The sequence below is a fragment of the Sturnus vulgaris genome, chromosome 11 (genome assembly GCF_052056855.1).
Source record: "Sturnus vulgaris isolate bStuVul1 chromosome 11, bStuVul1.hap1, whole genome shotgun sequence".
NCBI classification, from domain to species: Eukaryota; Metazoa; Chordata; class Aves; order Passeriformes; family Sturnidae; genus Sturnus; species Sturnus vulgaris.
Window position 1 is genome coordinate 544,288 of NC_142253.1, and position 15,633 is coordinate 559,920.

Sequence of the window (15,633 nt, forward strand, 5' to 3'; positions counted from 1 at the left end):
ACAAATGCTCTTTACTTTATTAAGTTGTGCACAACCAGATGGGAATTATATAAAACTCTACTTAAATATTTTGTCTTAACAACACAAGTGAAAATCAGTAGCTTTTGGAGATTTGCTTTGTGTCAGGCTGCTCCACCTCCTACTAAGCTTTTCCATACATTTTTCTGCGAACAGAAAAGAGCAACAAGTTTATGAAAATGCAGTTGGGACCTCCTGATATTTTAATTTAAATGAGTATTACAGAGGCTTGGAAGGAGGAGATACGTTCTGTGTATAATAACGGTGGTAACGTGGTCGTTCAGCAAGAGAAAGCAGTTTATTGTTGCTACACCGAGGCACAGAGTGCCAATAACACAGCAGGAAGGGTTCCTGCAGGGGAGGAGAGCTGTGCTCACCCAGCACGGCCCCTGGGACGGCTCAGGCCGGCTCCAGCCGAGCACGGACAGCTTTTGGGGACAGCACGCTGGGACATGGCACAGCCCTGCATCCCAACAGGGCAGTGCTCACACACCTGGGCTAAAGGGACCATCCTGCCACGCTACCTGAGCAGGGGATGCTCTGCAGCTTCTGCAGCGTGCAGGATTCAGGTGAAAGAACAAACTCACCAGGGTTCTTTTATATGGTGCTTTTAGCATGGAAATAGTTTAAACTGTGTTTTATTCAGCAGCAGGCTGTGTGTATGGCTTGGCTGTACATTCACTGCCCTTTGCTCTTCATCAGCCCACTTAAACAAAAAAATAAACGGGTTGCTGCAGAAACGAACCCATGAACCCTCTGTGCCCATTCCTGGGTGAGTTAATTCCCACCCAATAAGCTCCTGTCAGAATGTGTGACCCAAGATCTGCTGTGTGCACGAGGGAATGAAGAGAACAGAAAATTGCAGGAGTTTGATACATTAGTTGGGTCACAGCTCACAGAGAAAGCAGAAATTGACTCCTTGAGGTGAAAAGAACAAGCACGTTAGTGGCAATGACGCTATTCTGTAAATTTCAGCACTTTTGGCAAAGGGCAGCCAGCAATCAGATCCCCTCAAATATAGAAATTATATATATTATATCCACTCAACGATATAAATATATAAATTCAGAGATGCACAGTGCCCCAGAGCAGCTCTGATCACTCAGTACCTGCCGTTTCTGTGTATCAGGCTGTGTATTTTCAGCCCGGGCTCTGCCGTGCCGGGCATTGCTGATGTGGGTGCTGCCCATTCCCAGGGGAAGCCAGCGGAGCCGCGGGAGGAGCCAAGGGCAGACACACACCTGGGCCGAGCGCAGGTAACTGCAGGTAATGCCGAGAGGGCGGGGCTCAGCGCATCTGCACACCTCACCCACACGGCTGGAGGGCTCCAGCCTGAGAGCACCTGGACCACACAGACCAGGACACCTGGCTGGCAGCGGCTGAGCCCTGCGGGATGGCCGGGGAAGGCCGGGCTCTGCTCCGGGCTCTGCCCCTTCATACTCATCCTCAATGTCCATGCCCAGCGCTCGGAGCTGCCCGAGCACGCCTTTAATTGGCCTTCGTTACAAACGAGCGCAGTTTTGCAGCTGTGCCGCCACTCCGCCCTCTGAAAAGCCACGGCAGGAGCGTACGAGGGACGGACGGGCCCGGCATGAGGGGCAGCGGGACCCCGCTTCGCCATCCCCGAGCTGCCCCGGCAATCCCCGTTCCCCGGAAATTCTCGGTTCGCCGTCCCCGCTGCCCATCCCGTTCCTCGAGCTGTCCCGGCAATTCCCGGTTCCCCGTCCCCGCTCCGTGAGCTGTCCCGGCAATTCCCGGTTCCCCGTCCCCGCTCCCCGAGCTGTCCCGGCCGTGCCCGTCCCCATCCCTCTCCCCATCCCCGTTCCCGGACGCTGCCGGAAGCGCGGGCGGAAGCGCGCGGCGCTGAGCGCGCGGATCCGGGCCCGCCGCGCTCTGAGCGGGGCCGCGCCGGGGCCGGGTCCAGCCGCAGCGGGGCCGTACCGGGCCGGGTGGGAGCGCACCGGGCCGGGTGGGAGCGCACCGCCATGGCCCTGGCGCTGCCGCTGCTCGAGCCGCCGTGGCCGCCCAGCCTGGCCCCGCTGAAGGTGCGTGCGGGGCCGGAGCGCGGAGGGCGGGCGGGGGTCCCGGGGCGGTTCCGCACAGCTCCGGGCCCTGCAGCGGCCGCAGCGATCCCTGCCCGGTGCCGGGCCCCTGTCCCCGCTCGCCCCCTGTCCCTGCTCCCTCCCCGTCCCGCTCACCCCGCTCTCTGTCTTTGCAGGCCGTGGATGAATTGCTGCGCTGCGGGATCTGCTTCGACTACTTCAGCATCGCCGTGATCATCCCGCAGTGCTCGCACAGCTGTGAGTGCCGCGGGGACTCGAGTGTGAGCCGAGAGCAAAGGCCGGGCCCGCCGGGATCGGTCAGCCTTGCCAACAGTGCAGCTTCTGGAGCCTGCAGGAAACGGGGAGAGAAACTGTTTACAAGGGGGAACGGCTTCCTGCTGGCAGATTAGAGATTCAGAAGAAACTGTTCCCTGGGAGGGTGGTGATGCCCTGGCACAAAGTGTCCAAAGAAGCTTCCATCCTTGGAAGTGTCCAAGGCCAGGTTTGGACAGGGTTTGGAGCAGCCTGGGACAGTGGAAGGTGTCCCTGCCCATGGCAGGGGTGACACTGGATGGGCTGTGAGGTCCCTTCCCACCCAAACCATTGCAGCGTTCTGTGATTCTCTTTGCCATGGGAGCTGGGAGGAGCTTTGCAAGATGGAAGGAGCCAGAGCCTTCCCTTGTGTGGTTCCTGCTCTAGTACAAACACGTGGCATCTGGCATTCTTCATTTAAGTATCTTTGCTTAACATCTTGAGGGTGGTACAAATACAAAGCTCTATATGGAGGGCACTAAGGGCTCAAATTTTCCGTGCTGCTCTGTCTGCCCTGGGCGATATCTGCTGCAGCCTGGCCCCAAGGAGTTTGCTGAAGCCAGATTAGGGAGGAAGTACCTTGCCTTTTCTCACGTTAAAATAAATGCTTGTAATTGTTTGGTTCAGAAACTGCAGCACTTCCTTCCCTGAAGGAGGACATTGTAGTTTGGCAATGAAGTTCAGTTTAGCTTGGCAAAGCTGTCACCATTGGAACCAGTGTGGGGAGCCACAAAAGTGGGAATTCTGTGCCCGTGCTGGTGGTGCAGCCTGCCTGGGGCAGTGGCTCCAGGAGCAATCCTTGCTCACAGGGCCTGGCCCATGGCAAGGTGCTGCCCTGTCACATGCTGGCAGCCTGGACCTGCCACTTCATTCCTGTTCCTACTGTTAAAGTTGGTTTCTTATCTTCATGGGTTTCTCACCCTGTATCACTCCTTACTATATATGTAGTAATTTTTAAACATTTAGATGGATTTGTGGTTTTAAGTGTTAATTGATGCACTAGACCAGGTTGGATTGGGCTTGGAGCAGCTTGGTCTAGTGGGAGGTGTCCCTGCCCTTGGCAGGGGGTGGGATGAAATGAGCCTTAAGGTCCCTCCCAACCCAAACCATTCTGGGATTAATTAATTAATGCTTCTGCTGCTTTTCAGATGTATTCCCAGAGGGGCTGTGGAGTATAGATCTCTTTCAGGAGCTGCTGCTGAGTGTTCAGTGCTGAGACTGACCCATGATGGTCTAGTGAGGGAATGTCGTTTCCTGAAGAATGATGAGACTTTTTAAATCCTTAATTGGCTGTGAAAGCTGGTGGATAAATTGACAAAGTGTAACAAACGCCGAAGTTGACAGTGACAATGTGAAGCTTATGGCTTGTTTCAGCACCCAGTCTGTGCAGGCATCCTGTGATGATGGGATGGCATCAAGCTGTCTCTCGGCATTTCAGGGCTGTCTCCCCTCCTTTTTAGCCTCTTTCAACAACAAGTTGGTATTGTTTTGGAAAGGGGCAGAAGAGCCTGGGAAAACGGGGGGATTGAGTTAGTCTGGGGCTGTGCAGGAAGATGAAAGTGATAACATTAGTCATGTCAAAACCCAGCGTGGTGGGGGAGTGAGCAGTGCAAACTCTGCTGGAGGGGTGGTGGCTGAGGAAGGGTTTTTGCACTGGGAAACAAAAGGAAACAAACATCAGCTTTAGAAAGAGGAGCTGATATTCGATGTTGAAACATGTTTGCATAAAATACAGGTTCTTTTGCAGCAATGATAATCTCAATTCCATGTAAAAAATGTTGTCTTTTCAATATGTGTGTATTGTGGAATAGCTTGCATGTGTTGTACAATAACGAACTGCACAAGCAAGGATGTGGAAGTGCATTTGGAATTATGCTGAAAATGATGTTTTTCCTTTTTCCAGATTGTTCCCTTTGCATCCGCAAGTTTTTGTCCTACAAAACGCAGTGTCCAACGTGCTGTGTGGTAAGTGTGCTTCTGGATTTTCCCCCTCTGTTTATTTTTATCTTTTGACAAATCTCAGGGGTTTTCCCTTTGGATTATGCCAAATAATCAGTTCTGATTGCATGGCAGAGTGTGGTGCTCTTGCAGCTGGAATTCTCGTGTTTCAGAGGTGCTCTGTCAGTGCAGGCACAAGGGGATGGAGCATCAGGCCTGGGTTTGGCTCAGGGCTGTGAGTACAATCTGCCACAAAACATTTCACATGAATTTGTTAAAATATTCCATCATTTAAACCAGCAGTGCTGAAACGTCAGTGCTTAATTTTCTGTGTGTGAGTGGCCCCATTTAATCTCAAAATGAAAATAAAAAAATAATAAAAGCTTTGTTAAAAAGAAGAACAGAGAGAGCTGCAGTGAAGTAAAAATCAGAGATTGTTTAAAAAGAATGAATTGAATGCACAAAGGCATCTCATAATTCATATTTTCATTCCTTAATCAGAAGATAAACGTTTCCCTTAATCAGTTTTCATGCTTTGTTGCTTAAGGTCCTCACCACCTTCAGAAGATCTTTGGTTTGGTTTTCAGAATTGTTGGACCTTTGCTGCAATAAACAATTATTGCTTTGTTGCTTTAGCTTTATGCTTTGTTTTTACCTATTACCCTTAATATCCAGACTGAAGTTCTCAGGCAGTTATTTTAATATGAGATATTTTTGGGGAAGAAGTGTTTACCCTTTAAAAATCTTAATTCCTGCAGCACTCTAGTGGGGGAGTTGAGGCATCGAGCCTAGGAGCAAGTTATTGATCACTTGAACATTTTCTGGGCATTTGCTGTTTGCACTGCATTTGAATGTTTGTTTGTTTGTTTAGGTTTGTTGTTTTTGTTTCTTTGTTTTTTTTAATAGGCAGTCTCAGAATCTGACCTGAGAAACAACCGGCTTTTAGATGATCTAGTGAAGAGCTTTAATTCTGCAAGGTATTTCTGTAATTTTCTGGCTTCTCTGTCTGGTCTGGCAGCTGGGCAGGTGTGACTGTGTGTGAGCAGCCCTGAGAGGAGCAGAGAGAGCTGAGCAGGAAAAGCAGTGGAGTGACAGAAGCACTGGCAGAGATGGGTGTGTGCACGTTGGAAAAGCCCTGCAGTGTTGTGCCCCAGGCTGCTGTCCCCTGCAGGGATGTGCAGCTTTTCCAGCCTTGTTTGGGGTCTGCTCCTGGCTAGCTGCTCTGGAAGGTACTGCAAGTCCCTGCCAGTGTGTAGGGTCAACAGACATGTCAGGGTTCTGGGGGCAATAATGGTAGGGAAGGTTTTCTCCAGGCTCCTTGCTGTGTGTGCAGGGGGGTTGGGAATAGAAGGATTTGTCCCGTGGTAATGGCACCTTGCAAGAGCCTTCCTTTGGTGGAGTCACTGGCTAGGGAAAATGCAGGTATTGAAAGACTAAAAACGGGAGTTTTCTTGAGTAAGGAGAGCAATGGCATGCTGTGCTTTCAACTCGATTTCTTACCTACTTTTCTGTTTGTTTTTAATACATTTTTGAGTTTCACATCCCTTTAAAAGACTGGAATAACAAAATAAATATGACTTGGTAAATTCTCACAACAGTAGATACACGAAGCTCCTTGTATTACCTGTCTGTTTTCTTTTGATGAGAAGCTACTCAGTGATTTTCTGGGAATTCTATGGGTGTTCCTGTTTCTACAGGAGACAAATGCACTTTCATCTTTTTCTCTGAGATTAACTTGGAGCTGGAATCAGTGAGACTTGGCTCTGTAAGTGACAAGAAGCATAGTTCAGTTGATGGCTTTGTTTCATGAGAGAATTTTTCTCTGATGAAGATCATAGAATGTAGATAGATCTAATCTTCTATATGAGCACTAGTAAATTTAATTGATTTATTTGAATAATATAAATCCTACAGTTCCACTGTTTCAGCTTGAATTCTGGTCCTTCCTTGTGATAAATGGATTACTATTTTTTTGTTCATGCCTAATTTTGTAGGGAACAAGTAGTGCTGACTTGGATCCATTATGATATTGAATCTTAAATGTTAATTTTTTTTTTTTTGACTGCTTTAATGGATCAGTATAAATCTTACCAGTGAGAGTAGTTCAATAACCTTTCCCTTTGTGACTTGGAGCTCAATCAATTCCTCACATGGAGTTGGATGAGGAGGGCTGTGGAGCCCAGTGTGGCCTGGGTGGAGGGAAGCAGTGCAGGGAAAGGCTCCTGCTGGCTGCTGCAGTGGCACTGACTCCTCTGGGAGTGCAGGAGGGCCCATGAGGTCCAGGCTGGGCACCTGGGGCTGCCCTGAGCTGAGGGGACACTGCTGGTGAGTTGAGGATCATTCAGTCAGAGCACCACTGCTCTTGTGCAGGAAATTTTCTGTCTCCCCTCTCCTTCTCCATCTGCTGTGTTTCCTCTTGGCTGTCCCCAAAAGCAAATCCACAGTCCAGGGGCTGAAGAGCTCAGCATGTGTCAAAGATCAAGTGAGTTCTAACTTGACTTTGAGCCTTGGGTAGTTCGATGTTTATGAAAATGAGGCCTTAAATCTTCTCAGCATTTCACAAAGTGCAAACCCACTTCTTAAGTCAGGCCTGGAGGGGAGGAAAATGGTAATGTTGGTGGCACTTAGAGTGAAAGCTGTGCTCCAAGGTCAGCGCCTGCAGGGAGTGGGAATCATTGCAGCCAGAGTGAGCTGGTCCCATTTACAGTGTGCTGGGTGTTTGCAGGGGGATGTGTGGGAATGCAGCTCCCTCCCTGTTCACAGAGGCTCTCAGCGAGGCTGGAGCTGTCCTGAGCTTCCTCACGGCCAGGCTGTTTGTGGGAAAGGGAGAGGAGCAGTTCTGAGCAGCCTTCCATGGGTGTGAGTGTGCAGAGCCCTGGTGAAGGGCAGCCCAGGAGCTGCAGGGCATTGCCATGGGCACGTTTCTGTTCCCTCACCTGTCTGTGCTCTGGGGCAGAATTCGTGGCTCTGGCCAGGCCAGGAGAGGAAGATGAGCAGTGTTTGCAGCAGCTGTCCCTAATGCAGAGTTCTCTTAGCAGTTGCTGTGAGGTCAGTCTCTTCAGAAATAACATGTCAAGTTTGGTGTGTAAAGAATTGATTTCATTGCCCTGTGCTAAAGAGATTATTTTGAGAAAATGTGTCAGTTTCTGCATCACCTTGTTAGAAAACTTAGCAATAGAAATTAGAGTTATACTTGCCTAAGTAGAAAAGTAGTCCTTGCTGAAAAGAATTTCTGCTGTTCTTCATACATAGGGAAGAAAAATGTTTTTACTGTCAAGTTTCTGTTTCCTAATCAGGACAGGTAGTGAGTCAGAGGAATAAACACATCGATTGTGGGTGCTGGGGAGAGCAGGTGCTGTCACTGCTGATACAGTGATTGAGCCTCCAGCAGGAATGCAGGAGGAATTTCAAGGAGATCCATTGCCTTTAGTGCAGCTGGGACTGTTCTGTGTGAGTTGTTCCTAGGAAGATTCACACCTCTGGCTCTTCCTTGGAATTGATTTATGTGGAAGCCCTAGATTCCCAACAACTCTGCTTCATTGCTGCTTCAGCAGGAGAGAAGTAAATGGAAAATGGGAATTGTAAAATGGGAGCCAGGAGCCTGATAAGGACGCTTGTTTTTTGTGGGTGTTACAGATGTGAAGGAAAAGGTGTGGGGAGCTGTTGGTGCTGCTGTTGAAGCAGAGGGAGGGTGCTGGAGGGAAGGATGTGAAGAAGCCATCCATCTTTAGTTAAAGGTGGTTTTTAAGCCCCTGCCCTGCCCCATCTCAGGGTTTGGGTCGTGGTGCTCTGCTGACACCCGGCTGATTTATCTCAGCCTTCAGGGGCAAGGACACTACTCTGCTCATGACCTGAGCATTGGCAGCTGTGCTGCAGTTACTGCTTTGTGCCAGGCAGGTAAAATTCTGTCAGCTCAGAGCTCACAGCAGTCTGTTAAATTGTTATAATATCACAGAGACTGTACACAATGTGCAGAGGTTTTTGAACTGATGTTTGCTGTAGGATCAGCTCCCAGGTGAGCTCCAGGCTGGTGCTGCCCGGGCTGGACCCCTCCATCACTGCCTGCTTCCTCTGGGCTTGCTCAGTGATGGATGAGCTTCCAGTCCAGTCATGCTTGCCTGAATCTCTCCAGTCACTGTCAGAGTTTCTGTGATTAGTGAGAAATTTGAGTAATTCCCTCTGTTTTGGGGGAGGGGGTGGCAGGTGACAAAGGGCTGTTGGGGAGCCCAGGGCTGTGCCAGGAGTGTCTGCTGTGCCCTGGCTCTGCTGTCCCTGGGGCTGGGGTGTGGGACCATGAGATGTCATCACCCAGCTGCTCATGAGCCCAGAAGCCAGTGTGGGACTGCTCCCTCCTCTTCTGCCCTCAGTCCTCGCATTTTCTGTATTTTCACACCCAAAAAAAGAGTGTGTGTTGGCAAACAGGCTTTGATGTTCTTAGCAGCTTGCAGTGTGCTAGCTGAGTGTTTTGTTCTGGATGTTTCCAGGCAGCAGCTGCTGCAGTTGGTGTTGGACGCTGCCCCAGCAGCCCCTGGGCAGTGTCCTGGTGCTGAGGCAGAGCCTGCACAGGGGCCAGGGACCCCCAGCTTCCCCAGGAAGGACACAGGCTGCACCCCCACCGCGGCACGACTGCCATGGGCCGGCCAGAAGAGTTTCAGAAGTGAGGAGCACCACGAGCTGCACAGCACTTCTGCCGAGGCTGCTGGGAAGGAGAGCAAAGTGGGGTCCCAGGAGATGCCTGGGTGCACGGAAATCCATGAGAAGCCTTCCACATCTGTGCTGAAAGGAGACAAGAAAGGTGAGGAGCTCGGTTTCTGCTTGTGTCCTGCTCTGTCCCCCAGTGTGGCTGCACCCTCAGTGTGGGGCACCCATCCTGTTTCTGTGTTTTTTCTGCTCTGTGCTGGCACGTTCAGCTCCTGCCCCTTTAAGTGGCCCGTGCTGCCTCCACATCACTGCTGCTGGGGGACTGCTCTGCTCCAAACACCAGAAAGCTGCCAGGGAATTCGGTGGAACTCAGCACTTAGAGATTCCTTTGCTTTGAGTAACAACACTAAATAACAATAGTTGTGCAACAGTCTTAGTGAAAATGAAGTAATTTCTCTTCTCCTTCCCCCTCATGACTAGACAGGCACTGGCATTTGTTCTGCTCTTGTATCCTTGAGTAACCAGATGCAGGTTATTTTCTAAGGTGTTTGTTACTTGAACTCAGAATGAGCCTGGCAGCAGTTCTGTTAACGTTTCTGTTCACACACTCTCCAGAAGAGTCATCTGCTTTATTCTTCTGTAATTCTAGAGAATTAGGGTGAATTTACTTTGAACCATGAAAATATTCATTTATACTAATCAACCACAATAAAATGGCAGAATCCTCTGACATGCTGGCAGCCATCCTTTGACCCAGCTGAAAGCCTAAATTAAAACAAAACACCGTGGAGGAATACACTCCTGGCTCCTATTAGTTCCAATTTAGCTGTTCTCTTGTTGAACGATTTATTCATCTGGAACTCTGAAGTTCATATGTATTCATTAGCTGGATGAATCCTGCTTAAAGAGGTACCACAGCCAGGACAGGAGCCACAGGAAACCTGCCATGGTTTTACACATCAGACCTGCTTGTGTTGATGATTTAAAACTGACGTGAAATTTTACTGCTTGTTTATTTTTGAGCAATTAAAACTTTCACCTGCTTCCCATTTTATGATCTTTTGGAATCTTTGAGCATGCATCACATGGAAATGATAAATGTGAAGTAGTTGGTCAGGCAGTATTTGTGAATCCCCTGCAGTGAAAGGGTTTAGTGTTATTTGCTCCTGTTTTGAGAGCCCAGGTGTAAGTTCCAGTACAGTAACAGCTCAGGACCAGTGTGTTTTGTTACTGTCCCAGTTGTTGTTTCTCAGAGGAGAACACTCACTCTTTGCTGTAATATCCACACCAGTAAATTCCTTGTCCCTTGCTTTCAGTGGAGTGTCCTGTTTGTGAGGTTGCTGTTCTAGAGCAATATATCAACAAACATCTGGACAGCTGTTTGAGCAGAGAGGAGAAGAAGGACAGCCTGCGAAGGTAAGGGCAGCTCTGGGGCTCCCAGTGCCTGGGCTGTGCCCTCTCACTGACAGCTGGCTGTTGTTGGGGTGCTCTAGCAGTGCTTTGTGTTTTCCTGGCTTCCCTGCTGTGTGGAGCACTCTGAAATCACTGTGGGGATTGGCCCCCCTTGAGAAAGTGTGTGGATTGCCAGCTCAGTTACTCTTTGGCTTTTAGTGGCAAGAAAACAGTGGCCAATGCTTTTAAAAATTCAGCACGAGCAGAGCTTAGTCTGTGCATTGCTCTTCCCACTGCTCTGCTCCCTGGCATTAAAATTCCTTTCAGATAACACTGATTCCCATTTTTTATTTGCTGGATGAATTGCTTCCTTCGGTTCAGGTGTGCCAAGAGACATTTCCTTCAATAGCTGTCAAGTTAAAGAATAAAAATTGCACCTTTCTCTGCTCTCTGTGGGGCTGTTGAAGTTTCCTGAAGATCTCGATTTCCATAAGATGAATGCATTCCTTTGGCTCTGTGCCCCTGCCCCAGCATTGGTCACGGTCACCACATTCACATCACAAGTGGAGTTTCAGTTTGTTTTACTTACAGCAGAAATCGGGGCTGTTATTTCTGACTGATCAGACTGAAGAACTGGGAGGATTTGTACTTCAATGCTTGTTTTTCCAGTTCCCCAGAACCTTTAATTAGGAAGTAATTCTATGTTAAAACTCTTGTTTTGCCCAGTCATGCTCAGAGTGCAATCCATAAGCTAAAGGACTTTCAAGATGAAAAAATGGTAAATGAATATTGAAATCTGATGTTACATTTCATTTCCATTTGGAATGGTTTAATACTTTCTGTTCTTAATAAATGGAAAAATAAGCCAGATCTGGCCTTGGTGTCACACCCATGTCCCCAGCAGGATTTGAAGTTGTGCTTTTTTCATCTCTGGGCTGCTCAGGCTCTCAGCAGCCCCTGCCCCTGGGCACTGGCAGTTCTGGGGGATGCTGGCCCTGGCAGTGCCCAGTCTGTGGCCCTGGTGTGGCACAGCCCAGCCCTGGTGCTTCTCAGCTCCTGCTCAAAGCAGGCTGTGCTCAGAGCTGAGCTGAGCCCTGACTGAGCCCCCCAAAGCTGCTCAGGGGTAATTACAGCATGGAAATGTTTCCAGAGAACACTGTGTTCCTCGAGCATGGGGAAACCCAGGCAGCTCTGGGATTTAAACCTGTTGGGAGCTGTCAGCACTCTTCAGGTCACTGCTGGAACACACACCAAGCTTCTGTAGGACTTTCAGAAGATTTAATTTAATTCTTCAGTGACGTTTTTCATATGTCCCAAAATAATCTGAAAAAAAACTTTCCCTGAAGAGTGTATTGTGGTAATCCATCTTTTTTTTTTTTTTTTACCAGCCATGCTACAGGGCTGGATGAGAGTAAATGAATTACTGACAGTTTTTGTGTGAGACTTTTTTTTTTAACCTTGAAATTTTCAATGTGATAAGTCCAAAGTGCTGAATAGTTTTCAAATAAATCTCTCATTTTCACAGTGGAAAGCTGTTAACTGCTCTCTAATCCAGAGTAGTGCAGCTGAGCTTTATTTTGCTGCAGAAAGAAAAATGTCTAATTAAATGCTGTTCCTCTGTGAATTACTGCAGTTGCAGAGGGTGACTGAGGCTGTAGATGGATTTTGGCCCCTTTGTTTTTCCTCGTTTGAGAGCATCTCACCAGGAGGTGTAGGGAAGCCTGAGCTAATTTGACAGGAGGAAATGTTCTGCTAATTTTAGGTGACAAAAGTTGTACTAGGACTTGAATTTTCTCTGGCAGTTTCCTGTAATTAAGATGTTTTCCTCAGCTGTGCCAGGAATGTTGAGTCCTTCTGACAGAAAGCAGTGGAAAGCAGTAAATTTTGGCTTTAGATGTTGTTCCTCTGAGAACACTGGTACTTATCTTCAATGTCTCTCTGTATCACCAAACTTCTGTTAGCTGGGAACTGCTGCCTTCAGGTACATGACTATTTTTCTCAAAGACAGGTTACCAGAAAGCTGAAAAATCTCCTAATTCAAGTTTTGGCTTGATGTTTTAATGCTTTTAATATTTCTCCAGCTGGTTCAAGTAAGCCATGGTCAGTACTGGGGTGGAAAATACAAATTTCTTTCATGTCTACGTTACCCTGAGTGGGCGAAGTACCCTTAAGTAATTGTAAATACTGTGATTTTCGTAGGAGTGTTAATTAAATAAAGTCTGTTTTGTTTTCCTCTGGCAGTTCTGCTCACAAAAGGAAGCTGATGTCCAAAGTGGTTTATAACCTGCTGTCAGATCGGGATCTGAGGAAGAAGCTGAAGGAGCATGGCCTGTCCACCTCTGGGAGCCGCCAGCAGCTCATTAAGAGACACCAGGAGTTTGTGCACATGTACAACGCTCAGTGTGATTCCCTGAATCCCAAATCAGGTGAGGGAGACTGCAGGGAGGTCACTGCCATCTCAGAGTGTCCTTTCTCACCTGCCATCACTGCCATCCCATTGTCCTTTCTGTTTGTTACCCCCGGGGTACGTGGGACACTTGGGCTGTTGGGAGAGCTGGAAGAATTCATCTTGTCTAAGTAGAGATCAGTGCAGAATATTTCTTTAACCTGCTGGGTGTGGGGTGAGCCTGCACTCGGTGTAAAATACTTGTTGAACCTGCTGGGATGATCCTGCAGTGCTGTCATGGGGTGCCACCAGGTCCCTGCCTCGTTCAAAGGGAGAGTTCTGGGCTGTGTGCTGTGCTCTCCTGCTGCTCTCCCCTAAATAATGCCCAGCTCTTGCTGTGTTCAGAACCTGTGCACAAAGGGGGAATTATTAAAGTCACACTTGAGATGCAGACGTGCATTTTGGTGGTAGCAGGGAGCCTGAAGTCACTGTAACACAAATAGCTGAGCTGCTGAGGAAGCACAGGTGCCAAATTCCTGGAGTGTGCTTAAACCAGTTTGGAACAGGTTTTATTCTTTCACAGCTTAATAAGATTTTGTTCTGACTGCTTCAGTGTGTGGTGAAGTGTTTGTTTCAATAACTGCCCACAGCTGCCTGGCAGTGCTGTGGAGATGATGAATTGCAGAAACAGATTTGTAAAAGTAAATGTCAAAGTAAACTGTGCAAGGTTCTGCATAGCTGTGGCTCTAGTTAAATGCTAGTTAAGTTGTTTATAGGCTTTGGATGTGTCTGCCAGTTGTTGAAGTCGGTTGTAATTCCTCTGTTGGCTTTGCCCTTGAGCCTGCACATGGTTCTGTTGCCCTGGAAGGTGGTTTTGGGGATAAAGTAAGATAAACAGTAGGTGCAGTTACTGTGCCTTGCATTGAAAGATGCAGTATGAAGTGGAAAGTGTGTCTGAACGATGGCCTGTGTGCCCCAAGCACAGCTGGGTGCAGGAGGGAGGTTTGCTGGGTTTGGAAGGACAGCACTGGGATTGGAGCCTGAGCTTTCCCTCTCAGAGGGCTGATGCTGTTTGTGTTTGAAATTCAGGGTGGTTTTCAGCTTTTTATTGCCCAGCTCCTGTCTCAGCAGTCCCTTTCTTGTATTTCCAAACAGTTGCAGAGGTTGTTAAAGAGCTGGAAAAGAATGAGAAGATTCGGCTTCAGCTGGAGTGTAACAAACCTGGTGAAAATGTGAGTGACTGATCCTGGCTCTCACAGGGGGTGGCCAGCAGGAACTGCACAGTGGCCACTGAGAGTGTCTGCCTGCTGTTTACTGTGCATGGTGGAGTTCACATTTAGCATCCTGGGCTGAGCCTGATGTCACACCACACATTTGTCCTGGGTGCCCTGCTGAGCTTTATGCCCAGACTCTTTAAGCTGGAGCAATTTTTGACTGCAATAAAAATCCTTGAGTAATGTTCTCCTTGGCCATACTGGAAGGTTTTGTCCCTCCATGGCAGTGTGGGGAATGTTTTGCTTCCTAGAATTCTCTAGGATTTAGCTAGCAAATTCCATGCTTGTGTATGGGCAGTAGCATGCTCCTTTTCCCATGACACTTGATCCTTGGGTGACTTTTGGAGCCTGTTTGCTGCAGTGTTAGGAAATCTTTTGTGGCCCACATGTGCTGGGGGCTCTGTGGAAGCAGGGCAGGAAACTGTGGGTATGTTCTGTTCTGGAAATGTGGATTTATGTGATCAGGTACTGACAGCTGGGGGAGGAAAACAAACAGTTGCTTCTTCCAGTTTTAAATTCCAAAGCCTGCAGCTTTACCATCTTTTTATTTATGTTCAAAACATTTGTGTGATTTCTGTAGAGCTTGACCTTCACAAAGGATCAGACAGAGGAAGAAATAGATGAGATCCATGCTGAATATCGTAAGTAACATGCAAATGTCACCTCATTTTGCTTTTAAATTCTTTTCCTTTGAGCTAAAGTGCACACACTGCCTCCAAAGGCATCTCAATTTATGAACTTTGGGGTTTTTTTGGTTTTTTTTGGTTGCTGGACATGAAAGCAGCAGAGCAGGTGTGGGATGTGTGGAACCCTCTGCAGCAGAGCTGCCCTTGCTGAGCCCACCCAGGCCAGGACTGCCCTTCCTGCTCCTGGTTTTATTTTCTTGGCCTATGGTACACATCTAGAACAAAAATATATTAAATACTGTCTTAATTTTTAAAGACAGGTATTTGATTGAGTTGAGATTGCAAAATGGGCATGGCTACAAAACTAATCACTTGGAGATCTTGGTAGTCTCAAGCAGATTAACTGAAAGTTGCAAAGTTTGAAAAAATAGGAAAAAGGGGAAGATAGAAATGTATTTTAATGGGAAGATATGGTTTTAAAATTAATGAAAAATACTGACCAAAGAGGCAAGTGGTAACTGGTGTCAGGTAATTATTTCTCATAAAATCATAAGGAAGCAATCATGAGCATGATAACTCTATGTTAAAATTCAAGAACAGTTTGAGATTAAAGAACTCTTACCAAGTGCCATTATTTCACTGTACAACAGATGGCCTTTAGAAAGCTTTATTACACAATGAAGCATTTTTTCCCCTTTTATTTGACAGCATTTGTACCCCAGACCCTAATTCCCTGCTGAATGAATGAACTCTGGTGTAAATTCTGAGTAAAACCCCCCAAATGTACTTTTGTTCTGCTTTTCCATATGCAAAAGCACCCTGGGAGTGTGAACAGCCTTGGGGAAAGGCAGGACAAACTGTTTGGGAGAAAATGCTTTTTTTTCTGCTTCTTTGCACTTTCCCAGGCTCTTGGCAATTTGCACATTGCACTGTTGGCATCTTTTTGCTATTTATGAAATGGCAATTAAAACTTAGGCTTGGTGAACCCAAGGATGGAGCTGGCT

At 47.7% G+C, this 15,633-nt stretch overlaps 1 protein-coding gene and 1 long non-coding RNA gene across 3 annotated transcripts in view; one reads left to right on the plus strand and one right to left on the minus strand.

The window, feature by feature from the left end:
* LOC148222452 (uncharacterized) lies at positions 1-2,411 on the minus strand. The gene is made up of 3 exons (XR_015805948.1): positions 2,217-2,411; positions 1,128-1,278; positions 1-164 (listed from the first exon to the last, which is right to left on the minus strand). It is a non-coding gene; the product is annotated as an uncharacterized LOC148222452 (long non-coding RNA).
* Positions 1,862-15,633, plus strand: part of RAD18 (RAD18 E3 ubiquitin protein ligase) — a 27,365-nt gene continuing 13,593 nt past the window's right edge. Inside the window, exons 1-9 of one of the 2 annotated variants that reach the window (XM_014873955.2) lie at positions 1,862-2,063; positions 2,237-2,318; positions 4,276-4,337; positions 5,217-5,287; positions 8,795-9,105; positions 10,268-10,367; positions 12,585-12,769; positions 13,885-13,961; positions 14,584-14,644. In XM_014873955.2, the coding sequence (XP_014729441.1) occupies positions 2,004-2,063; positions 2,237-2,318; positions 4,276-4,337; positions 5,217-5,287; positions 8,795-9,105; positions 10,268-10,367; positions 12,585-12,769; positions 13,885-13,961; positions 14,584-14,644 (1,009 nt within the window). In that variant the 5' untranslated portion in view covers positions 1,862-2,003. The remainder of the gene's footprint in view (positions 2,064-2,236; positions 2,319-4,275; positions 4,338-5,216; positions 5,288-8,794; positions 9,106-10,267; positions 10,368-12,584; positions 12,770-13,884; positions 13,962-14,583; positions 14,645-15,633) is intronic. The other variant, XM_014873963.2, reaches the window with a different exon arrangement.